This window comes from Scylla paramamosain, chromosome 40, assembly GCF_035594125.1.
Source record: "Scylla paramamosain isolate STU-SP2022 chromosome 40, ASM3559412v1, whole genome shotgun sequence".
In the NCBI taxonomy this organism is placed as follows: Eukaryota; Metazoa; Arthropoda; class Malacostraca; order Decapoda; family Portunidae; genus Scylla; species Scylla paramamosain.
The window spans coordinates 4233001-4260500 of NC_087190.1; the positions used below are offsets into that span (position 1 = coordinate 4233001).

General features: G+C 38.8%; 1 protein-coding gene across 9 annotated transcripts in view; it reads left to right on the plus strand.

Annotated features, from left to right (window-relative positions):
- Window positions 1-27500, plus strand: part of LOC135092728 (uncharacterized) — a 156072-nt gene that overhangs the window by 101977 nt on the left and 26595 nt on the right. For 8 of the 9 annotated variants that reach the window (XR_010263044.1, XM_063991378.1, XM_063991371.1 and 5 more), the window contains 4 exons: window positions 602-815; window positions 4835-5031; window positions 12174-12295; window positions 23001-23190. Coding sequence is in view for 8 of the 9 variants with exons in the window: in XM_063991378.1 (XP_063847448.1) it covers window positions 602-815; window positions 4835-5031; window positions 12174-12295; window positions 23001-23190 (723 nt within the window). In the remaining variant the exon portion in view is untranslated. Of the gene's footprint in view, window positions 1-6; window positions 494-601; window positions 816-4834; window positions 5032-12173; window positions 12296-23000; window positions 23191-27500 lie in introns of those variants that run through there. The other variant, XM_063991380.1, reaches the window with a different exon arrangement.

Here is a 27500-nt window from a genome sequence, read left to right on the forward strand (position 1 = left end):
TTCATCTCATCAGTTCCTCCACTCTGACTGTCTTCAGCCTCACTCTTATCGCTACAGTGTTGCATCTCTAGCTGTCTTCTACTTTTATGTTCATGCTAATTGCTCTTCTGATCTTGCTAACTGCATGCCTCCCCTCCTCCCGCGGCCTCGCTGCACATGACTTTCTTCTTTCTCTCACTCTTATTCTGTCCACCTCTCTAATGCAAGATTCTAATGCAGTATTCTCAATCATTCATCCCTTTCTCTGGTAAACTCTGGAACTCCTTGCCTGCTTCTGTATTTCCACCTTCCTATGACTTGGATTCCTTCAAGAGGGAGGTTTCGAGACACGTCCTTCAGTTTTTGACTACCACTTTGGAGCCTTCTCTGGAACTGGCATCTCAGTGGGCTTTTTATTTATTGGATTTTTTTTGTCCTTGGCCGGTGTCCGTCCTACATATAAAAAAAAAAAAAAAAAATGCCACTGACGGACCTCAAGTTTTCTTAATTTCAGGTATGGAAATTGTTAGGTTTCTTATTTGTAACTTAATATCTTCCTTTTTAGAAAAAATGAAATCCCTTATCACTGATTTATTCTTTTTATGACTGAACATTTTCCTAGGTGGATGCAGAGACCGGGAAGAAAAGAACTTTCTCTGAGTTATGTGAGTTAGTGCCGAGGATGTCGGCCGGGCTGGCGGCAGCAGGGGTCGGTCTGGGTGACAGGGTAATGTATTACTCACTGAACCATACAGACTACCCGCTGGTCTATCTGTCCATCCTGCATCGAGGAGCAACCATCGTTCACATCTCTCCAATCTACGAAGGGTTGCAAGGTTAAGTATCTTATCTTCATTATGTTGGTAACACACACACACACACACACACACACACACACACACACACACACACACACACACACACACACTGCTTGCTTAATTAATGGTAGTAATATTCTTATTTGTCACATAAGGGGATAATATTCGTGCTTTGCCAAGGTTGCAATGGTATCACTAACACGTGCAAGTTGGTGCAAATTGCTTTCCTTCATTAAAAAAAAGGATGTACGACTAACGTGTTATGTATGAAAGGTTCCCCAGAAATTGATCACAATGACCTTTTGGCTTTTTTCTCAGGGTATAGTTAACGAATACGAGTTATGCTTAGGATCCTCTAAAATGTGGCGAATCTCTCTCTCTCTCTCTCTCTCTCTCTCACACACACACACACACACACACACACACACAACCATCTGATTGAAGTAGAGGAGGGAAAGAAGAAGAAGCAAAGTTATTGGAGATATTTCTGGCATCTAGCCAAAAATATCTCCAATAACTTTGCTTCTTCTTTCCCTCCTCTACTTCAACCAGATGGCACCACTGCTATCACAACTATTTCTAAAGCTGAACTCTTTGCTCAAACCTTTGCTAAAAACTCTACCTTGGACGATTCTGGGCTTGTTCCTCCCTCTCCTCCACCATCTGACTACTTCATGCCACCTATTAAAATTCTTCGCAATGATGTTTTCCATGCCCTCGCTGGCCTAAACCCTCGGAAGGCTTATGGACCTGATGGGGTCCCTCCTATTGTTCTCCGAAACTGTGCCTCTGTGCTTGCACCTTGCCTAATCAAACTCTTTCAGCTCTGTATGTCAACATCTACCTTTCCTTCTTGCTGGAAGTTTGCCTACATTCAACCTGTTCCTAAAAAGGGTGACCGCTCTAATCCCTCAAACTACCGTCCTATTGCTTTAATTTTCTGCTTATCTAAAGTTTTTGAATCTATCCTCAACAGGAAGATTCTTAAACATCTATCACTTCACAACCTTCTATCTGATCGCCAGTATGGGTTCCGTCAAGGCCGCTCTACTGGTGATCTTCTGGCTTTCCTTACTGAGTCTTGGTCATCCTCTTTTAGAGATTTTGGTGAAACTTTTGCTGTTGCCTTGGACATATCAAAAGCCTTTGATAGAGTCTGGCATAAAGCTTTGATTTCCAAACTACCCTCCTACGGTTTCTATCCTTCTCTCTGTAACTTCATCTCAAGTTTCCTTTCTGACCGTTCTATTATCTGCTGTGGTAGACGGTCACTGTTCTTCTCCTAAATCTATTAACAGTGGTGTTCCTCAGGGTTCTGTCCTGTCACACAGGACAGAAGCCGTAGGAGGGTAGTTTGGAAATCAAAGCTTTGTGCCAGACTATCAAAAGCTTTTGATATGTCCAAGGCAACAGCAAAAGTTTCACCAAAATATCTAAAAGAGGATGACCAAGACTCGGTAAGGAAAGCCAGAAGATCAACAGCAGAGCGGCCTTGACGGAATCCATACATCATACATCATACACCATACATCAGATAGAAGGTTGTCAAGTGATAGATGTTTAAGAATCTTCCTGTTGAGGATAGATTCAAAAACTTTGGATAGGCAGGAAATTAAAGCAATAGGACGGTAGTTTGAGGGATTAAAACGGTCACCATTTTTAGGAACAGGCTGAATGTAAGCAAACTTCCAGCAAGAAGGAAAGGTAGATGTTGACAGACAGAGCTGAAAGAGTTTGACTAGGCAAGGTGCAAGCACGGAGGCACAGTTTCGGAGAACAATAGGAGGGACCCCATCAGGTCCAGAAGCCTTCCGAGGATTTAGGGTCAGCGAGGGCATGAAAAATATCATTACGAAGAATTTTAATAGGTAGCATGAAGTAGTCAGAGGGTGGAGGAGAGGGAGGAACAAGATCACAATCGTCCAAGGTAAAGTTTTTAGCAAAGGTTTGAGCGAAGACTTCAGCTTTAGAAATAAATGTGATAACAGCGGTGCCATCTGGTTGAAATAAAGGAGGGAAAGAAGAAGAAGCAAAGTTATTGGAGATATTTTGGCTAGATGCCGGAACTCACGAGGGCAGTTAGATCTTGAAAGATTTTGACACTTTCTGTTAATGAAGGAGTTTTTCACTTGTTGGAGAACAGACTTGGCATGGTTTTGGGCAGAAATATAAAGTGCATAAGATTCTGGTGATGGAAGGCTTAAGTACCTCTTGTGGGCTACCTCTCTATCATCTATAGCAGGAGAATGAGCTGTGTTAAATGAAGGTTTGGAAGGTTTAGGTCGAGAAAAAGAATGAGGAATGTACGCCTCCGTGCCAGACACTATCACCTCTGTTATGCGTTCAGCACACAAAGACGGGTCTGACACGGAAGCAGTAGTCATTCCAAGGAAAATCAGCAAAATACCTCCTCAGGTCCCCCCAACTAGCAGAAGCAAAACGCCAGAGGCACCTTCGCTTAGGGGATCCTGAGGAGGGATTGGAGCGATGGAACAAGATACAGATATGAGATTGTGGTTGGAGGAGCCCAACGGAGAAGAGAGGGTGACAGCATAAGCAGAAGACTTAGAGGTCAGGAAAAGGTCAAGAATGTTGGGCGTACTCGTATCTACAAGACGGTCAGCTCAAGACGGTACTTGAGTCATCCTGGTTTGGGAGCGGCACCGAGTCACTAGCTCGTGCTTACAATGGCTGGGGAACTGGAAAGCGACAAGGTCCCTGAGAAAAACCCCGAATAGAAGTCAGGACATCGGTACTATATTTCTTATTCATGACACACTTATTTCTTATTCATGAAGAACAGTTTATTTATTATCGGTAATGACTCTTTATGCTTAACTGTTGGTAAGGTTTCATTGAAACGCAAACCCATTTTTGTAAATAAGTTCCTCAAATAATGTTTTCCAGGTTTACTGGAAAGTCGAGATGAAATTTACAACATTCTTCATTTTCATATTAGAAGCAGAAACACTGAAAACGGATTTTGTACCACTCACATCCGAGACACGACAAATACAATACCACTGTGTGTGTGCCAGATGATGGACTTATCGAAGCCAAAGTCCGGGAATACCGAAAAGTAACTAATTTGTAGTAACCTCTTAAAAGTTGTTAATCTTTTTTCATGTTTTGCCGTTTTTCATGATAGACTAATTTATTTTTATAGAACATGTTATAACCGACCTATTACCTACAAATATACCATATACTCGTACATTATATCATACTGATGTCATATTATTTTTCATTGTATATAATTATTTGAATAGTGTATATATTCTATACATTGTTGTTTTCATTAAAATTATTCTTTTACCAATACATTATAAACAGGAATTGTTATCACTTCTTACTATTACTTCCCATTATTATTATTAATTTTACTTACATTGCTTGTGTCAGTAAGTTTCCATTCCTTATTCTACATGTATAACTTGTAATTGCACAACAACGTATCTATACATTCCATACAAAAGAATAATGCTGTTGACGTACTTAGTCATGTGAAAGTAGTAACATTTTTTTGTGAATACAAGAAATGAGACAGAAGATGCCCGCTTTAAGCAGTGAAGGAGTGACATGGGTGAGTGGTCCTAGCGGGCCCGACGGCAGGCACCATGGACACTCGCCGCGTGAAACATGTGGCTGAAACAAGCAATAAGACACACCAAACATCAGAATACCAACAAGACAACGGGGGGAAAAGTAACAAGATAGCAAGACAGCTTGCCTACTTTTATTCTTCAATCTATATTTTGTACTTGTAAAACTAATCCCCACCCCCATGCCAATGCCAAAAAGCAATCTTCTTCACTTTACCAAGAGATGCCATCATTACCAACAAGTGCCAGGAGGGCCACCAAGATTCCTGCACTACAATAAAAAACCAAGAGGACCAGCAGCAGAACCAACGGGAGCAGCAGCAGTGGCCTACAAATTAAGCATTTATTTATTTCCTTTTATTAGGAGGATTATATACAATTACGCGATACTCTAGCAATGTAACGGTTTGTTGAGTAATAAATCTACTCACACAGAGGGCATGATGCACGCCATGAGGCTAAGCGGTGCTAGCTGGGCAATAGTACACGCTGAGCTGCTAGACCAGGCTGAAGCCGTCTTTTCCCTCCTGCCACCAAATACCCTGAAGAAGGTGTGGGTGATTGGCGGCGCCGTGGACCGGCCAGCCATTGAAGACCTTGTGGGCCATGCTCCGATACCTCCAGTCACTCAGGTACTGTGGAAACAAAGTGAAGCTTCCATATACTGGAGCAGGTTGTAATTGGTGCATTTTATTTTTTTATTGTTTTTGTCATGACAGAATTTGAATCCCAAAAACCTGAATTATGCTAATTAGGAAAAATACTTTTAACAAAGCTTTTTTTCAATAATTGTTTCATTGAAATGTATTCCGTGTTACATATACGATTGCAATTAACTGACAAGCGATAATAATTATCTTATAATATGTACTGCACCGCCTGTCTGAACGACTTTCTTTTTCTTACAAACATGACGCAGTTAAAACAATAAAAGTTCCCTTTCTTTTATGAAAAGATATATGAAAAATATGCTTCCTTTATGCAAAGAGGTATAAAAAATATATGTATATACATTTTTTTTTTTTTTCATAATCAAAAGAACGTATTTACATTGCTTGTGTTACTAATGGTATAAATGTTTTCCACACAAGTTTTTCTCTGTACTTCATCTTTCCTCACACGTAACTCGAACTTACTCCACGTATGCCCTCACAGGCCTCATTTCTTTTACATTAAGTCACCGCTTCTCTTCTGCTCCCATATTCCGTTTGAGGTTCCACATTCTACTATCATAATACATCATGCTCTTCCATGGAACTTCCACATAACTTTCCTTCTCACTTAAACTTACTGCATCATCCATAGACTTAAACAACCATGCAGGTGTCATTCCTGTCTCACACCTTGACCCACCGAAGTTGATGCATTTCGTTACTTCTCAGCTTAGTAAGAAGACCTGAGACGGTATATTTTTTCTTATGACTGTCAGTTATGAGAAAAAATTATACCGTCTCAGGTCTTCTTACTTCCATATCAGAGATCCATCTCTGTGCGGAACACACAACATGTGGTTGTCCTTGGTAAAGAGACATACATTCTGCACCCTCTAATCCCAAAACTCGTAAATTTTGGTTAATTTAATCCTGCTCTTCAGGACAGAGAAGGCACACAAACGGTACCATAAGCTAACACCTGAAATTGATGCCATTTCATTTTTATGTCCAAAATCACACCAGGCCTGGCCTTGTAATTAATGCAACATCCTCCTCATTTTTCTGATCGTCTTGAAGATAGTCCCAACATTCTTGACCGCTTCCCAACCTTTTATCCTTCTGCTAATGTTGTCACACTGTCTTCTCCGTGGGGCTCCTCCGATCACGGTCTCGATAGTCCTGTCGTTGCAATTCCTCCTCAGGATTCCTCAAAGCGGAGGTGCCTCTGTAGTTTTGATTGTGCTATTTAGGCAATCCGAGAAGGTATTCTGATTTTCCTTGGAATGATTACTGCTTCTGTTTCAGAGACCCTTTTCTGTGTGCTGAGCAAATAACAGAAGTGATGGTGTCTGGCATGGAAGCATACCTACATTCCTCACTCTTCCTTTCCCTCTAAACCTTCCAGCATTGGTTTAACTCAATACTCAATCTGTTGTCGTGCTGTATGTGATGGAGTGGCGCCCCAAAAACAGTATTTCAGCTTTCCATTACCTGAAATTCATGCGCTTCCTAAATCATACCAAGTGTGTTCTTCAAGTAGCCAAACACTCCTTCATCGATAGAATATGTGAAAATACCAACCAGGGGTAAATTTACCTTTTGGGGTTAAAAAAAAAAATTGTAAAATGAGAGAGAGAGAGAGAGAGAGAGAGAGAGAGAGAGAGAGAGAGAGAGAGAGAGAGAGAGAGAGAGAGAGAGAGAGAGAGAGAGAGAATGTTAATAATGTGTGTGTGTGTGTGTGTGTGTGTGTGTGTGTGTGTGTGTGTGTGTGTGTTAGGAAGAGGAATGTTTTTTTTTTTTTTTTTTTTTTTTTTTTTTTTTTTTGTGTGTGTGTGTGTGTGTGTGTGTATGTAATGGAGAAATACATCAAGCCGAGGGGGCTAATGACGGAGGAAAGGTTGAGAATCCCTGCTCTATTTCAACCTGATAGTACCACTGCCATCTCATCTATCTCTAAAGCTGAGCTCTTTGCTCAAACCTTTGCTTAAAAAAAAAAAAAAAAAAAAAAAAAAACTGCCCTGAATGATTCAAGGCATGTTCCTCCCTCTCTTATATCCTTTGATTACTTTACGTCTCCCATTAAGATTTTCCATGCCCTCGCTAGCCTTAAACCTCGGACAGCTTACTCGTATGTACCTGATGGAGTTCCTCTAATTGTCCTTCGAACTGTGCCTCCATGCTTGTACCTTGCTTAGTCAAACTCTTCCAACTATGTCAAGATCTACCTTTCTTTCTAGCAGGAAGTTTGCCTACATTCAGCTTGTTCCAAAAAAGGGTGACCGCTTTAATCCCTCAAATTACCGTCCTATTCCCTATTCATGCCTGTCAAGTTTTTAATCTATCCTCGACAGTAAGATTCTTAAATATTGGTTAGTTCACGATCTTATATCTGATCGCCGGCATGGGTTCTCTTGAGACCGCTCTACTGGTGAATTTTGATCAGCGAAACTTTCGCTGTTGCCTTAGACATAAAGGCATTTGGTAGTCTAGTACAAAGCTTTGAATTCCAAACTACCCTCCTACGGCTTCTATTCTTCTCTCTGTAACTTGACCTCAAGTTCCCTTTCTGACCATTCTGTTGCTGGTGTGCTTACTGTTCTTGAACCTATTGACGAGTGTTGTTCCTCAGGGCTCTATTTTTTCTATTCTCTGTTCCATTCTATTATTATTAAGCCATTTTTTTTGTCCTATCCACTCCTATGCTGATGATACCACCCTGCTCTTTTCATGTCTTTACGTAGACATCCAAGCCGTCAGAAATAATAATAATAAAAAAAAAAACACTCAAGGAAGTCAGAGAACGCCTGACTTTAAAGCTCTCTATAATTTCTGGCTGAGGTAGGGCAAATGTTTTGTTGTTTAATGCTCCAAAAACTCAATTCTTTCATCAGTCACCTCGACACAACTTTCCATGTAACTATTCCCTCTTCAATGACACTCAACTGTTCCCCATTCTAAACTGAACATCATACATCTGTCCTTTGCTAGTAATCTAAACTAGAAACATCACAACTCCATGTCTGCTCAAAGCTTCTTCTATGAAATTAGCCTTTCTGAGTCATCTGCACCAGTTTTTTTTTTTTTTAATCCCCTTATCTGCTAATTTTGTGGAGGAGCCTTATCTTCACATATTTAGGGGATGCCCTCTCATACCTCTCTTCTAGACAGGGTGGAATCCTTTTATCAACTCCTCTTCTATAAGTGACTGTCTTCAGCCTCTCTCTCATCACGGCAATGTTGCATACCTTGCTATCTTCTACCGCCATTTTCACACTAACTGCTCTTCTGACATTGCCAACTGCATGCCTCCCATCTTCTCGTGATCTCGCCGCGCAAGATGTCCTACGCTTACTCCCATTCTGTCCATCTCTCTCTTATGCAAAAGTTAACTATGGTCTGACCATTTTGAATTGAGCGTTTAGGCGTTGTCCTTTCTGGGGATTCTCCAGCTTGCGAAGTCGCCAGACCTTGTACTGGGCAATTATCAGATTAGAGCTTATGTGTTGCTAATAACCTCACTCCTCCCGCACCACCTCTCTCTCTCTCTCTCTCTCTCTCTCTCTCTCTCTCTCTCTCTCTCTCTCTCTCTCTCTCTCTCTCTCTCTCTCCATTGTTAATTTCGTTTAAATGTGATAGATTTCCTTTAAGACATGATATTTCCCTTAAACTACGATGTTATATTTTTATTCTTTAGTTAACACTTTTTTCCCACACCACCATCGAGGTAACAGTCAAGGAACGTTCGTGGTTTTAGCTGTTCAGGCAACAGTTCTTGAGGGGTCATGTAATGACCCGCTATTAGCTTTTTCTTCCAAAAAATACTTATTTACTGAATAAGTAAGCTCTTTTCTCGGCTGTGGAGGTAACAAGAGAGAGAACGGGAGAGGTAGCTTCCATCCTGGCTGGCAGGGTGAGAGGAAGTGACCATGGATTAGCACGCTCACTCTGACCATTGACCTTACTCGGTCACCCATGGAGACGTGACAACGCCTGGAGGAAACGTTGCCAAGCATCGTGGTGTTTGCAAAAAAAAAAAAATAATAAAATAAAATAAAATAAATAAATAAATAAATAAATAAATATATATATATATATATATATATATATATATATATATATATATATATATATATATATATATATATATATATATATATATATATATATATATATATATATATATATATATATATATATATATATATATATATATATATAACACTAACTTGCCTTTAGAGTATCACAGTGTATATATACACCATTTAATTTTGAGGTACGAAATATCTGACATGAGGTGTGTCGATATAATATATATATATATATATATATATATATATATATATATATATATATATATATATATATATATATATATATATATATATATATATATAACACTAACTTGCCTTTTTTAGAGTATCATAGTGTATATATACACCATTTAATTTTCAGGTACGAAATATCTGACATGAGGTGTGTCTTGATATAAGTGTGGCAACGCCGCAGCCCAGGGAATCCCCAGAAAAGACAACGCCTAAACGCTCAATTCAAAATGGTCATAACATAGTATTCCCAATCATTCAATAATTTTTCTGGTATAATGTGAAACTTCCTGTCTGCTTTTTTATTTCATCCTTTTTATGACCTGAAGTCTTTCAAGATGGAGGTTTCAAAACAATTATCCTCCAATTTTGGATGAACCTTTTCAACTTTAAGGATTAGCACTTTTTTTTTCTTTTGTGTTATCTGTTGCTCTGGGCCAGTGACTCATAAAAAAGAAAAAATCTATATTGTCTTTTTTGTGATTTCTGTCCTCTAACGAAACATTTCTTTAATAAGTCTACTTCCACGACATTCACAATTATAAAATGGGAACACAACAGTGCTTTATATATATATATATATATATATATATATATATATATATATATATATATATATATATATATATATATATATATATATATATATATATATATATATATATAAACTTCAATTTGAGTTTTGAGTTGAGATTTGAGTTGGAATGAGTGAGATTTGAGATTTGAGAGTTGAGATTTGAGTTGGAATGGTGCCAGCGGCACCATTTCAACTCAAATCTCAATGGGGGACGGTGAGGTAACAACAAATGAGGGGGCGACAACAACGGCCTTTCCACCCTCACGACTAAACACACACACTAAATCAAGACCACTGGCTTCCGGGGCGCCTTGGAAGCTGTAGCGGTTATCAATTTGGGACAATTAAATTTGAAGTGTTTCGTACTTCTACAATAATAACACATGGGCTGCGCAGTATACCTGGGAGTGTTGTTGAATGCTTCCGTCTACATCGTGAGCTGGTTGGAGACTTATTACCTACAGGACTGACTCGCGCCGACTTATTACTGGAGCCACTACTATAATGTGGACTCCTAGACAAACTGGCGCCGGCCGCGCCACCAGACACATCACTAGCTCCACCTTGGCACTGGCCGGTGCGCCAACACGTGGTCATCTGTCCACGTAGCCGCCTCCTTAAGGCTTTTAAATCTTTTCTCTCGGAGCAGCGGCACTAATTCCTTCTCGGCCACATTATTAAACTGGTCCATTACCATGAGTTCCTTTACCTCACTTTAAGAGGTGACCTGCTCGCTAGCAATCCATTTCTCGAACGTCTCCTCCAGGAAGCGAGCGCACACTAAATAGGAGTCACTAGGCCTCTTCTTTCCTCCGCGGAACTGTAGCCTATACGCCTCCGGCCGCACCTCATACACTCTCAGGATGTCAGCCTTAAACTCGTTAAAATCCTCCAAATTTTCTACTGACATCCTATCATAAACTTCGAAGGTCTTACCCTTCAACATATTAGCCACGAGGCCAACCCACCTATGGCCAATCAAATTCTGAAGCTTTCTTCTCAAATCTCCTAAACTACTCCGTTATCTTCTTTTCATCGAACTCAGGAATCAACTTCAAGTTCCTCACCATCTGGCTTTTTACTGTATCCTCCTTAACTCCTTCTCTCCTCAAGCCATGAGGTGTATTAACTTCTATTCAACTCTTCTCCAACTCAAATATTCTATTTTTTTTCAGCGTCCTCCCTCTCATACATCTTCGTCTCCTTTTCCTCCTCAAGTAATCTGGCCTTCTCAACCTGAAGCCTCTTAACTTCCCTCTCGACTTCAAACCTCCTGGCTTCTCTAGCCTCCTCAGTCATCAAATCTCCTTTAATCGGCTTTAGCTTCCAACTGGAGCCTTCTTAATTCTCTCTCCTTTTTCTCTCTAGCCTCCTCCATCTCCATTCTTCTCATTTCCAACTTGAATTTCATCTCCTCAGACATACCTTCGGTCTGGGAGAAGCCACCAACGCTGCGGTCAGGGATAACACGTTCGTGAACGCTGTGTGTGGGACTAGGTGTCCTCACACTGAACTGGGTAAAATTTACACACATATATACGTATACCCGCCCACACTCTGCTCCCTGTACGCGAACTGAACACTTTACTTCTGAAAATTCTAATGATCAAACTGGGGGGGCTCGATGAATAATGACTATTGTCAAGAGCAACTCTTCTACTAAATACTGAGCTAGACTTAAATTGAATGGATAAGGGGAAGTAAGGAAATTTACGTAAGGAATATGAGTAACTGCGTGTATATTATCTTAGGAGCTTCAGGCTACAGGTCCAGGACTCGTATTAAGTCTCATCATCCTTGGGGTTGTCTCTCTTCTCATTTCTCTCTCTCTCTCTCTCTCTCTCTCTCTCTCTCTCTCTCTCTCTCTCTCTCTCTCTCTCTCTCTCTCTCTCTCTCTCTCTCTCTCCGTTCATTATTCTTTTCTCATTCATTCTTACTACTTTCTTCATTTTATATTGCATTATCTCGCTGAAGATAAATAAATAAATAAATAAATAAATAAATAAATAAATAAATAAATATATATATATATATATATATATATATATATATATATATATATATATATATATATATATATATATATATATATATATATATATATATATATATATATATATATATATATATATATATGCAATCTAAAATTTTGTTTTCATTAATATTATTTCACCCGAACCACTAAGCAGGAATCCTTAATAGCCAACTTGATCTTTCCTCAGCTTGATGGTCTACATCCGGCCAGTGCTGTGGCACAAATGCCCTTCTCTTCTGGCACAACAGGATCACGCAAAGGAGTGATGATCTCACACTCCAACGAAGTTTCCAGGATGATAATGTTCAAGTAGGTTGTTGTGAAAGCGAAAATTAGAAATTGATTCAGTTCAGCAAAAAGCTGTTGCCAAAACTATGGTCTGGTAAGCATTTAGAGGGGCGTGGGTCAAGAGGAGATATGATAAAAAAAAATCTTCAAATGGTAGCAAGGGATATAATAAGGGTGACATAATCTTTAGGGTAAGTAATCCGTTTTACACTCATTTGGTACCGATGCAGATGATATGTCATATACTTGCAGGCCTCAGGTCAGATGATCCTCAAAACAGATCAACCTAAGACCAAATAGTCCAGAAAATGTTTGGTACTCGAGATAGTTGTTACCCAGACCACATGGGACCCAAAATGTCTCTAGATCATTACCCGTTTACTGACATTCGTTCGTTATTCACATCAAGTGCAAGTACAGTAGTATACAAGTGTCCTGCGAGTTAAGGTACATACTTCAGGATATGATTGTTCAAGTAATTGTAAGTCGAAAATACTCTATACACATATGCTGTGTTTCGCTGTATTTTGTGAAAAGTTAACGTGTAAGTTGTGTGTTACGGGAACAGCTCGCTTGGGTGGGCCTCCGCCTCCTTCCCTTTCTTCTCGGTTCGCAACGTATTCAACAGCGCAGCGCGACATTAAGTGATCATTATAACAGTATTATACACCAGGGGGTATTACATCTCAGCTATATATGTGTTACTGTTCATTATAATTGTTTCTCCCTAGACGTGGTTGTCGATCCTTTCACAGCTGAGAGAGTTAATTGTTAGACTATTTCCCTTGTCTGTGGATGAAACAAACTGGCAACCCCATTGTGACCTGGCATTACGGCCGTTGTTAAAAAGGGTGCATGAGTGAAAAGTGAACCTTGTAACCCATATTAATATGCCCTGCACCCAGTCACAAGGTGACTATGGTCTTACCAGTTTGAATTAAGCGTTTAGGCGTTGTCCTTTCTGGGATTTCCCCGGCCTGCAGCCCTGCCAAACGTTGTACTGGGCCAATATTAGTTTAGAGCCTATGTGTGGCTGATACCTCGGTCCCCACACACACACCTCTCTCTCTCTCTCTCTCTCTCTCTCTCTCTCTCTCTCTCTCTCTCTCTCTCTCTCTACATTGTCAATTTCGTTTAAATGTGATAGGTTTCTATTTAGATATTATATTTCCCTTAGGTTTCCTTTTAGACTCACTGGAGGAGGCAGTAGACACCTGCCGAAACGATAATTACTCCCAGTGAGGTCTAAAGCACTGTTCAGGGGGTGCTGTGAACTTATCATTAAACCCAGCTGTGACCTCACTGAACGTTTCCCTTTGTGTCTCACAACAAAAGGGGGCAGTCACAGCCTGCCCTCTAAAGACAACTCTCTTCCTCCACACAAAACTACAAGCACCTAATAACACACCCACCCTTCACTCAAAAATCATCATGGCGACTCCTACACCAGCCTCGGAGTCCCCATCTGGGGAGGGGACCATAAATGTCCCCAGGTCGGACTGCCTTTCTGTCGACGACCCTAAGTGTCTTGACACCCCCCTCAACTTTTTCTTCATTAACTTCTGCAACATTCGCGGTCTAAGATCTAATTTTCAATCTGTAGAACACCACCTCTCCTCTTCTAAACCTCATCTTCTTTTCCTCACTGAAACTCAGGTGTCTGAGGCAACTGACAGTAGCCCCTTTTCTGTTCCCTCCTACTTTCTCTATCCTCATTTTCGATCCAAAGCTGGATGCTGCGTTTATGTGCGCAATGACTTAACCTGCTCTCGTGCCCACGCTCTTGAATCTTCCGAGTTTTCCACCATCTGGCTACGACTACAGAGTCACTCTCATACTAAATTTATCTGTTCTGTATACCTCTCACCCAACTCCTCTGACTATAAGAAATTCTTTGACTACTTAACTTCCGAAGTGGAGCACATTCTGACCCTCTTCCCTTTTGCAGAGATCTCCATTCTTGGAGACTTCAATATTCACCACCAGCTTTGGCTTTCCTCTCCCTTCACTGACCATCCTGGTGAACTAGCCTACAACTTTGCTATCCTCCATGACCTAGAGCAATTGGTGCAACACCCTACTCGTATTCCTGACCGTCTTGGAGATACGCCCAACATTCTTGATTTTTTCCTGACCTCTAATCCTTCTGCTTATGCTGTCACCCTTTCTTCTCCGTTGGGCTCCTCCGATCACAATCTCATATCTTTATCTTGTCCAATCACTCCAATCCCTCCTCAGGATCCCCCTAAGCGAAGGTGCCTCTGGCGTTTTGCCTCTGCTAGTTGGGGGGACCTGAGGAGGTATTTTGCTGATTTTCCTTGGAATGACTACTGCTTCAGTGTCAGAGACCCGTCTTTGCGTGCTGAGCGCATAACAGAGGTGATAGTGTCTGACATGGAGGTATACATTCCTCACTCTTTTTCTCGTCCTAAACCTTCTAAACCTTGGTTTAACACAGCTTGTTCTCGTGCTATACATGATAGAGAGGTGGCCCACAAAAGGTACTTATGCCTTCCATCACCAGAATCTCATACACTTTATATTTCTGCCGGGAAACCATGCCAAGTCTGTTCTCCAACTAGCCAAAAACTCCTTCATTAACAGAAAATGTCAAAACCTTTCAAGATCTAACTCCCCTCGTGATTTCTGGCATCTAGCCAAAAACATCTCCAGTAACTTTGCTTCTTCTTCTTTCCCTCCTCTATTTCAACCAGATGGCACTACTGCTATGACATCTATTTCTAAAGCTGAACTCTTCGCTCAAACCTTTGCTAAAAACTCTACCTTGGACGATTCTGGGCTTGTTCCTCCCTCTCCTCCCCCCTCTGACTACTTCATGCCACGTATTAAAATTCTTCGCAATGATGTTTTCCATGCCCTCGCTGGCGTAAACCCTTGAAAGGCTTATGGACCTGATGGGGTCCCTCCTATTGTTCTCCGAAACTGGGCCTCCATGCTTGCACCTTGCCTAGTCAAACTCTTTCAGCTCTGTCTGTCAACATCTACCTTTCCTTCTTGCTGAAAGTTTGCCTACATTCAACCTGTTCCTAAAAAAGGGTGACCTTTCTAAGCCCTCAAACTACCGTCCTATTGCTTTAATTTCCTGCTTATCTAAAGTTTTTTAATCTATCCTCAACAGGAAGATTCTTAAACATCTATCACTTCACAACCTTCTATCTGATCGCCAGTATGGGTTCCGTCAAGGCCGCTCTACTGGTGATCTGGCTTTCCTTACTGAGTCTTGGTCATCCTCATTTAGAGATTTTGGTGAAACTTTTGCTGTTGCCTTGGACATATCAAAAGCTTTTGATAGGGTCTGGCACAAAGCTTTGATTTCCAAACTACCCTCCTACGGTTTCTATCCTTCTCTCTGTAACTTCATCTCAAGTTTCCTTTCTGACCGTTCTATTGCTGCTATGGTAGACGGTCACTGTTCTTCTCCTAAATCTATTAACAGTGGTGTTTCTCAGGGTTCTGTCCTGTCAGCCACTCTCTTCTTATTATTCATTAATGATTTTCTAAACCAAACTTATTGTCCTATCCACTCCTACGCTGATGATACCACCCTGCACTTTTCCACGTCTTTTCATAGACGTCCAACCCTTCAGGAGGTAAACATATCACGCAGGGAAGCCACAGAACGCATGATTTCTTATCTTTCTAAAATTTCTAATTGGGGCAGAGCAAACTTGGTATTGTTCAATGCCTCAAAAACTCAATTCCTCCATCTATCAACTCGACACAACCTTCCAGACAACTATCCCCTCTTCTTCAATGACACTCAACTGTCCCCCTCTTCTGCACTGAATATCCTCGGTCTGTCCTTTACTTATAATCTGAACTGGAAACTTCACATCTCATCTCTAGCTAAAACAGCTTCTATGAAGTTAGGTGTTCTGAGACGTCTCCGCCAGATTTTCTCATCCCCCCAGCTGCTAACAATGTACAAGGGCCTTATCCGTCCATGTATGGAGTATGTTTCACATGTCTGGGGGGGTTCCACTCATACTGCTCTTCTAGACAGGGTGGAATCAAAAGCTTTTCGTCTCATCAACTCCTCTCCTCTAACTGACTGTCTTCAGCCTCTCTCTCACCGCCACAATCTTGCATATCTAGCTGTCTTTTACCGCTATTTTCATGGTAACTGCTCTTCTGAACTTGCTAATTGCATGCCTCCCCTCCTTCCGCTGCCTCGCTACACAAGACTTTCTTCTTTCTCTCACCCCTATTCTGTCCACCTCTCTAACGCAAGAGTTAACCAGTATTCTCAGTCATTCATCCCTTTCTCTGGTAAACTCTGGACCTCCCTGCCTGCTTCTGTATTTCCACCTTCCTATGACTTGAATTCCTTGAAGAGGGAGGTTTCAAGACACTTATTCATCAATTTTTGACCACTGCTTTGACCCTTTTGTGGGACTGGCATTTCAGTGGGCATTTTTTTTTATTGGATTTTTGTTGCCCATGGCCAGTGTCCTTCCTACATAAAAAAAAAAGACATTATATTTCCCTTAAACTATGAGATTATATTTTTATTCTTTAGTTACGACTTTTTTTCCAAACCAACATCGAGGTAAAAGTCAAAACACGTTGGTGGCTTTTGTTGAGGGATTAAATAATGACCCCCATTAGCCTTTTCATCCCCACAAAAAATACTGACTAAATAAGCTCTTTCTTGCCTGTGGAGGACTTGTGTGGACGAGAGCAAATGGAGAGGTAGCTTCCACCCAGGTTGGCGGCGCGAGAGGAAGTGACCATGGAATAACGCGGTCACTCTAACCATCTGTCTTCACTTGGTCACCCATGGAGATGTGACAACGCCTAGAGGAAACGTTGCCAAGTATTGTGGTGTTTGCCAAAAGACAATGCAAGTATAATTAAAAAAAAATATTACACTAACTTGCCTTTTTTTTTTAGCATCACAGTATATATATTCTACAACTTTTAATTTTGAGGTAGGAAGTACCTGACATGATGAGTGACTTGACATAAGTGTGGGAGCGCCACAGGCCGGGGAATCCCCAGAAAGGACAATGCCTACATGCTCTTTTTAAACTAGAAGCTAGCCCAGTTGCGGAAGGTTTGTGAAGGGGCTGGGAACTGTGGTCGTAACATTATATATATATATATATATATATATATATATATATATATATATATATATATATATATATATATATATATATATATATATATATATATATATACACGCACACACACACACACACACACACACACATACTTATTATTTTAATGACATGCAGTGCTCTTTCTGTGTTGCAATATTTTGTCACTTTCCCTTCACCCCGTTACGAAATGCTGCAGGGATTACACTATTGGATTTTGTTTTGTGCCATCCCATGTAAGGATTATGGAACAAATAGCCTAGAGATGCAGCCGCATAGGTTGCTCATTCCAGTCTTAATACTTCACACAACTTATTTTCTACTATTAAGATGGCAAACCTTTCTAGTTGACAGAGTAGGTGTAGCAATCTTAACAATTATTAATATATATATATATATATATATATATATATATATATATATATATATATATATATATATATATATATATATATATATATATATATATATATATATATATATATATATATATATATATATATATATATATATATATATATATATATATGAATATTCATCATTTAATACATCCATTCTAATGCGATGTGTTCACATATTCATCCCACGTGTGCCCATGGCCAGCCAGCCTATTCTATTTTTAACCCTTCTTCTTTACCTCTCAAGAGATTTCACACCCACTTCTAGTCCTTAGGAAAAGTACCTGCGTTCGCTTCTGAGTAATTCCTTCCTGATCATTGGCTAAAATAACTAGCTATCCCACTGGCTCCTCCACCTCATTTCTTGGCATTTCATTGGTCATTTCTTCACCCCAAAACCTAAAATATGATCCACTTAGCTCAGATAGATATTGCCACATGGTAGCTAGCTCAGTCAGTCAGTCCCTATCTGGGAGTCAGTCACAAGAGCATTAGTTCCTCTCAGTTCAGTCATGAGTGATCAGTCTTGGTCTTTCACTCAGTTCCTGTCTGAGTCAGTCAGTCATCACGTGCAGAAGTTCACATCACTTCAGAGAGAGTGTGTACTTTCTATTATTAAATCAAGAAGAATTCTCATCATTGTGTCTTTTACTTGCACACATCAACTACATCAACTTACTACCCACGACCTCCAAGCTACCAAAATACCAAGTCCACTACCCAGTGTTCCATGCTACAAACACAACAAGTATCTCATCTAAACCAGAAACAGTAGTGAAGTAATATCTAATCTCAGAACAAAGTGGTAATCACACAAATCCAGAACAGCAGTGAGCAGACAGATACCCAATACATAGGTAGGAAGCTAAACTGCCACCACGTTACTTCCTCGGGTGTCCGCCCCTGGACATATGTCCAGAAGCGCTCAGAGGCTGCATTGGCTCGTTTATAGTGAATGCAACCACTGTGTGATGACTTGTTCCCTTTCACTATGATACATTTCCTCATTATTATTATTAGTTTCTACTATTATTTCTATTATCATTATCATTATTATTATCATAATCACTCTTTTTTTCTTTTTTTTTTCTTAGTTGCTTATAAGATTTTGTAGCTGAATTTCCTTTAACATTTTGTAGCTGCGCATTATGGCTGCGTTGTTGTGCTCTCTCTCTCTCTCTCTCTCTCTCTCTCTCTCTCTCTCTCTCTCTCTCTCTCTCTCTCTCTCTCTCTCTCTCTCTCTCTCTCCACAAAATTCTCTGGCACTACTTTCATTCCTAAAACAGTTCCAACCCTAACCAACCCAAAGCCTAATCAAACTCTTTCAACTGTCTGTCAACATCTACCTTTCTTTCTTCCTGGAAGTTTGCTTACATTCAGCCTGTTCCTAAAAGTGATGACCGTTCTAATCCCTTAAACTACCGCTTTAATTTTCTGCCTATCTAACCTTTTTTTTTTTTATTTATCCTCAACAGGAAGATTCTTAAACATCCATCACTTCACAAGCTTCTATCTGATCGTCAGTATGGGTTTCGTCAAGGACGCTCTACTGGTGATCTTCTGGCTTGCCTTACTGGGTCTTTGTCATTCTCTGTTGCCTAAGACATATCAAAAGTTTTTGGTAGAGTCTGGCACAAAGCTTTGATTTCCAAACTACCCTCCTACAGCTTTTAACCTTCTCTCTGTAACTTAATCTCAAGTTTCCTTTCTGATCGGTTTATTGCTGCTGTGGTAGACGGTCACTGTTCTCCTAAATCCATTAACAGTGGTGTTCTGTCTTGCCACTCACTCTCTCCCTATTATTCACCAGTGATCTAAACCAAACTTCTTGTACTACCCACTCCTACGCTGATGATACCACCCTGCACTTTTCCACGTCTTTTCATAGATGTCCAACTCTTCAGGAAGTAAACAGTTCATGCATGAAAGCCATAGAACGCCTGACTTCTGTTCTATCTAAACTTTCCGATTGGGGCAGAGCAAACTTAATATTGTTCGATGCCTTAAAAACTCAATTCCTCCATCTGTCAACTCAACACAACCTACCAGACAACCATCCCTTCTTCTTCATTGGCACTCAACTTTCCTCCTCTTCTACATTGAACATTCTCGGTCTATCCTTTAACTGGAAACTTCACATCTCATCTCAAGGTAAAACAGTTTCTATGAAGTTAGGCGTTATGAGACATCTCCGCCAGTTTTTCTCACCTCCCCTGCTGCTAACTCTGTACAAGGGTCTTATCCGTCTATGTATGGAGTGTGCTTCACATGTCTTGGGGGTTTCTCTCATACTGCTCTTTTAGACAGGGTGGAATAAAAATTTTTCCGTCTTATCAACTCCTCTCTTTTAACTGACTGTTTTCAGCCTCTGTCCGAAATGCATGCCCCCCCCCTCCTCCCATGGCATCGCTCCACAAGACTTTTTTTCTTTCACCCCTATCCTGTCCACCTCTCTAATGCAAGAGTTAACCAGTATTCTCAATTATTTATTCCTTTCTTTAGTAAACTCTGGAACTCCCTGCATGCTTCTGTATTGACACATTCCTATGACTTAAATTCCTTGAATTTAAGTCATAGTCAATTGTGCCTCGCTGCACAAAGCCTTCTTTCTCTCACTCCTATTCTGTCCAAGTCTCTAATACAAGAGTTATTCAGTATTGACAATCATTCATCCATTTCTCTAGTAAACTCTGGAACTACTTCTGTATTTCCACCTTCCTATGACTTGAATTCCTTCAAGAGGGAGGTTTCAAGACACTTATCCTTCAATTTTCTTGCTACCGCTTCGGACACTGTGGGCTTTATTTTTATACTTAATTTTTACCGCCCTTGGCCGGTGTCCCTCCTATATAGAGAGAAAAAAAAATCCTAAATGGCCTAAAAGGGCAATCTGGTGTAACTTTTTTTTATCCAGTTTTTTTTTTTTTTTTTTTTTTTTTTTTTTTGCAAACACGACAATACTTGGCAATGTTTCCTCCAGGCTTTGTCACGTCTCCATGGGTGACACAATGAGGTCACACGGTCAGTAATCGTGTTAATCCATGGTCACTTCCTCTCGTCCCGCCAGCCAGGATGGAAGCTCGCTCTCGTCACCATAGCTGAGAAAAAGGGCTTACTTACTTTAGTAAATAAGTATTTTTTGCATGAAAAGGATAATAGGGGATCATTACTTGACCCCTCAAGAGCTGTTGCCCGAACAGCGAAAACCACCAACATGCTTTGACTTTTACTTTGATGGTGATGTGGAAAAAAAAACTCGTAACTAAAGAATAAAAATGTAACATAATAGTTTAAGGAAAATATCATATCTAAAAGGAAACCAATCATAATTAAACGAAATTCACGAGAGAGAGAGAGAGAGAGAGAGAGAGAGAGAGAGAGAGAGAGAGAGAGAGAGAGAGAGAGAGAGAGAGAGAGAGTAGTGTACGGGGAGAGTGGTTATCAGCGACACATAGCCTCTAATCTGATAACACTACGTAGCAAAATTTCACTTTCTCTTGTCCTTGGTCTCACACCATAATTTTCCAGTTATTTCCATCTAAACAAAATAGAAAAAAAAAAGTTAATTTGATCCTAAAACTTTGCTTTTGTGTTTAGAACAATGAATTTACATTTTTGCCTTATTTCATTATAGTATGGGTTACTATTCGTTTTGATGTCAGGTAAAGACCTTTGCAAAATCTCAATTGCTTATCTAATTGCTTTTGAAATGTTGCTTGTAAGTTAAAACTGAAAAAAAAAATATAAAGTGTTCGAAAGTTTTTTTTATTTTTATTTTGATAAGATCATTCTTGAACTGACCAGATCTAGCAAGAAATTTATTATATTTAGAAGAATTTGCTTATATTTCAGAAATGTTCTCATATCTTCCAGAATATTCTACCAGACACTTTTAGAAGTTTCTAGAACATTTTAGAACATTCTATTCAATGTAAATATTTCCAGAATATTCTAGAACTTCCTAGAATACATATGTAGAGGTATCAAAAATTTTCTAGAATCTACAAGAATTTTTTAGAATGATTCAGAATATTCTAAAGTAGGTTCATGAATATTCTAGAAAGACTGAGAACATTCTGAAACACATTCTAGAAAGACTTAAGAATATTCTAGAGTACTGATTGATAATACAAAAAAGTAGGGGCTTCTAGACCACCAATCAGTTCTGCTTTGGCTGCCTAAGAAGACACATCACAACAGGTGAAATGGCATCAAGAGGCTGCAATCACTCTCCAGATGCATTCTGTTACATATGTGATCAATTCGTAAAGACGAGTTCTCTGTGACAGCATTTGGAAAAATGGTGAAATTAAGTTATTCTAAAAGCCACAAAAGCAAAGTTTGACAGGAATAATTGACATTTTCTATTGTTTTGTAATAAAAAGAGTTGGAAAGTAACACTTGCTTGTCAAAGACAAAAATCGTGTTACATAGCGTAATTGCCTAATACAAGGTTTGGGAGCGCCATAGGCCTGGAAATCACCGGAAAGAACAACGCCTAACCGCTCAATTCAAAATGGTCTGACCTTATCCCTGTCTTAGTCTGGCAAACCCTTGAACACTTTGCTTTATTGGGCTTTAATATCTAGTGATGGAATGAGCTCCTCTTATAAGAAAAAAAAAAAAAAAATCATATTAGTGACTCAAGCTTTCGGAACATGTATCAAGTAACTACCAGACTGCCTATTATTTCGTTTGCTTGCGGCTGGATATTCTTCTATGCTTCTATGATTGTTTTTTTTTTTTCTAGAGAAAGTTTGGGTATAACATAAGCCATAGCATACTCGGATATTTCGTGACAGGAGACGGATTATCCAAAACACTCTATTAGTGATCGAGGATTCTTGGCTTTCCGTTTTTGAGGACTTGCTACTTTTCAATCACATTATATATATATATATATATATATATATATATATATATATATATATATATATATATATATATATATATATATATATATATATATATATATATATATATATATATATATATATATATATATATATATATATATATATATATATATATATATATATATATATATATATATATATATATATATATATATATATATATATATATATATATATATATATATATATATATATATATTTTTTTTTTTTTTACGGCAACTGCAGTTTTTAAATTCCTTGCAGTTATCTTCTGTATACATTTACGATCATCAACATTTGTTCTCCACAGATACTTGGCAGACGTTCAAGAGTGGTTGGGTACATCGGAGTCTACTAATTCAACTTGTCTTTTGGTTACGTCATTGAGCCACATATACTCGCACTACTTTCTTTTCGCCTCCTTGATGTTTGGCGGGAAGGTTGTCCTTTTACCTCATGTTAGCAACAACGCCATGTTGAGGACAATACAGGAACACCAGGTATGAAAATAACAATCCATTTATGAATCTTAACACAAATACGTCAACAATCAAAGCACAGTGTTTCTCTACATTGCAGAAACGCAGAACATAATATATCTAAGCAAATCCGATACATTTCGTCTACATATCAATATTATGATTTTGTTGTCTGGCTTGAAACAGAATACAATAATAATCAGTTTCCTATTATAATGAACTCAAACAAAAACGTGGTGCCAGGAGGGCTGTCCACCACTCTCTTCACCCACACTAACCTTGCCAGAACACACTGTAAGCTTTATGACTTTACTCTTGAATTTTATGAATAAAAGACAATCTTGAATAATATTTTACTTTAAGATAATAAGGCAGTAAATATAACAAGATAAAATAATAATGATGAAAACTTAATGAGAGAAACACAGAATCAAGCAGGACACTTTAGTTTATCAGTGGAAGGAATGAAAGACTGTAAATACTGGTTAACTCTTGCACTAGGGAGGAGGACAGAACAGTGGTGAGAGAAGGTAGTCTTGTGGAGCGAGGTCGTGGGAGAAGGGAAGACATATAATTAGACAGATCGGAAGAACAGTTACCGTGAAAATTCCGGTAGAACACACACACATACACACACACACAAATAGATGCAACCCGTTAACATTTCATCCTCGCTCGTTTGGTATTGATGAACCATCATTTCGCTTTGCTTGGTTATCGACTGTTAGCTAGGTATGACGAAATCTGCTCTCAACCTCCGGGTACACTCCAGCAAGGGAGGAAACTCCTACCTCTCCAGCATTAGGAGCCTGCCCGCCCTTTGCAGTAACTCCTAGCATACCAGACACAACAGAAAAGGGATTAGACTGACAGCTCCTCTCAAGGTTGCCACTGACTGGAAACTGCTTATCCATACGTTATGTTCCTCATGGCCTATTGCAGGGCGTGAACACTACGAATCCAGGCACCTACTAGTCGCCAACAAATATCCAGAACCAATAGATCGTCACCCTGTTTAACCCACCTACAGGCAAGGGAGTATAACGAACGCCAACTGAATTCCTTAAGCTGAGAAAGAACTAATTAGCTTTGTGCTAGGGAGACAGTATAAACAACACACAGATTACGGTACAATACCCTGTTTTACAACCGCCCACAATAAAAAAAAATAAAATCACGTCCAATAAAGGACGTCCAATAAATACGCCCTGTTCAGAAAACAGTTCACACGATACAGCCGGCAGAGCACAGGGAGAGGGCAGATAGCTGCAGTCTTGCCCCACTCAAGGATGTGGGTCTCAAGACCAGTAGCAGTTAATGAGGACACAACGTTCATAACACCTAGACACACAAAACCCACAACAGTTAAGACAACAATTAAGACCTGTCCAGACTGGGGTTCATGTTGCGCAACACATTGCCGCAACTTAATTTTCGTGTTGCATGTTGCTCGTGAGTGTTGCCCAAGGGAGTTGCTGCTTTTTGGCATTTTTGCATCACGATGTGCGCAACAGTAGCTACCAGGATGTCATCAAAGAAGGATTGCTGCTCGCTTTCACACAAGCATAGGATAATTATGTACTTAATATTCGGAATACTGCCTTAATATATTATATTATTTCCTAAAAAAATAAGATTGATATATAATTATAAGCTTAATCTAATTGATAACGTAAGTTTTCTGCAGTAATTTACAACAAAGACTTACTTTTTTTTTTATGAAAGTTGACTGAGTGGCACTTTTCATGAAGTACTAAAGAATTCTACGAAAACCCAAGTATACACCAAAGAAAATGTTGAATTACTGGGAAAAGATGTGGCGATTAACAAGTATGCGGTGGAGGTTCAGAATAGATATGTTGTATTAGAGACAGAAGTAAGTGATGATGGTCCTGAGGAGCAGTGAACTTTTTGACAGGCGATATGACAGGGAGCACAAGAGGTTCTTCAAGATAGCCGGCGAAGAAAGAAGAATCCATGGGTGACAAAAATAATTTTGAAGATGATGGAAGAGACAAGACAGCTAAAAGGCCGAGACAAAGTCCAGTATGGGATTAAAAATAGAGATACATAGAAAATATAATAGAAAAAAGGAGCAGCTGGATGAACAGTGTGAGGAGGTGGAGAAACTATGCAGAATGCATCAACATTCGAGCTATGGGAAGATAAAGAAACTGACTCAAAGACGGAAAGGCAGTGCTGCAAAAAAGAAAGATGGAACAGAAGTGATGGAATCGGAGGAAGTTGAAAAAAAAAAAAAAAAGAGCGAATACGTAGGAGAGCTGTTTGATGATGAGACACTAGAGATGGATATGGATGGTGCGGCCAATGAAAAAGAAAGCCTACAAATTTTGGAGAGCGAAGATGGGTAATGAAATATATGAAGAGAGGAAAGGCAGCAGGAAGCGATGGCTTTATGACTAAAATATTGAGAGCGGTTGGAGATATTGCATTACACAGTCCTGCCTGACACCTCTTCTAAACCAAACTTCTTGTCCTATCCACTCCTACGCTGATGATACCACCATGCACTTTTCCACGTCTTTTCATAGACGTCCAATCCTTCAGGAAATAAACATTTCACGCAGGAAAGCCACAGAACGCCTGACTTCTGATCTTTCTAAAATTTCTGATTGGGGCAGAGCAAGCTTGGTATTGTTCAATACCTCAAAAACTCAATTCCTCCATCTATCAATTCGACACAACCTTCCAGATAACTATCCCCTCTTCTTCAATGACACTCAACTGTCCCCCACTCTTCTACACTGAACATCCTCGGTCTGTTCTTTACTTATAATCTAAACTGGAAACTTCACATCTCATCTCTAGCTAAAACAGCTTCTATGAAGTTAAGCGTTCTGAGACGTCTCCCCCAGTTTTTCTCACTTTACTTGCCAAGTCTAATAGGCTACGAGTTTTTTTTTTTTTTTTCTTTAGTATAATTAAAGTAAATAGTTCCCCATAAATGATCTTAATGATTTCATCAAGGAGAATATTAGTGAAAAGTGACTTAATATCAAAACTAGCCATGACATTATATATGAACTTCTAAATTATATATTTCTCTGACAAAATCATATTTCTTAAGGTAAACTTATTTGACGTTAGTGGTTCTAGCATGAGGACGAAATATTTATCTAATTTATAATTAAATGTATTAATGGTGCTAAGAATGGGCCCAATAGGGTTGCCGACTTCATGAGTTTTTCTAAGGAAATAAAGTGATTCGTCTCCAGGCATCCTTTATCTCCTTCCGAAAACTCACAAAATCGGCAATATTGTTTGCACCATTAATACCACCATAAAGTGGTTCGCCTCCAGGCATCCTTTATCTCCTTCCGAAAACTCACAAAATCGGGAATATTGTTTGCACCATTAATAAATTAGCTAAATATTTCGTCCTCATGCTAGAACTACTAACGTCAAATAAGTTTACCTTAAAAAAATCTTATGACTTCGTTGAAGAAGCATCATCGATAATACTATCTACTATTTTTTTACAAAGCAAATTTAGTCACCCTTCCTCTAATAACACGCAGATGACACACAACAAATACATAAAATTACCTTACTATGATCATCTTAGTTCTACTATTTGAGACTCACAACCATACTTAAAACACAATATCCTCACACCATTTAATTCAGACAGTATTCTTAATGGACTTATCTCTAACATCATTTATGAATTTATTTGTTCGAGTTGCAAAACTCAATATATTGGAGAAACCATGAGGAAACTAACACATAAGTGAAAATAAAGTGAACGGTGAACAAAAGTGAACATAAAGATTCTTCAATACGTATACAGAAACAGCTCAACCACCTTTTCACCAATAAAAACACATTCACATACAAATATCATCCGTTTTCGGAGGATTTTAGTATATTACATAAAGCTGACGCACATCCAGACGTTAAAATATTAGAAGCTATTTACATTAAACACCTGAAACATGAATCAAAATATATATATATATATATATATATATATATATATATATATATATATATATATATATATATATATATATATATATATATATATATATATATATATACATACTGTATATATATATATATATATATATATATATATATATATATATATATATATATATATATATATATATATATATATATATATATATATATATATATATATATATATATATATATATATATATATTTATTTATTTATTTATTTATTTATTTATTTATTTATTTATTTATACCGTATTTGAGGGCATATAGAAAGCACCTTTTTTCCCTAATTTTTGGCTAAAAAAAAATACCCCTGCATCCAATATGTGAAATTAAGACCCGTAGGC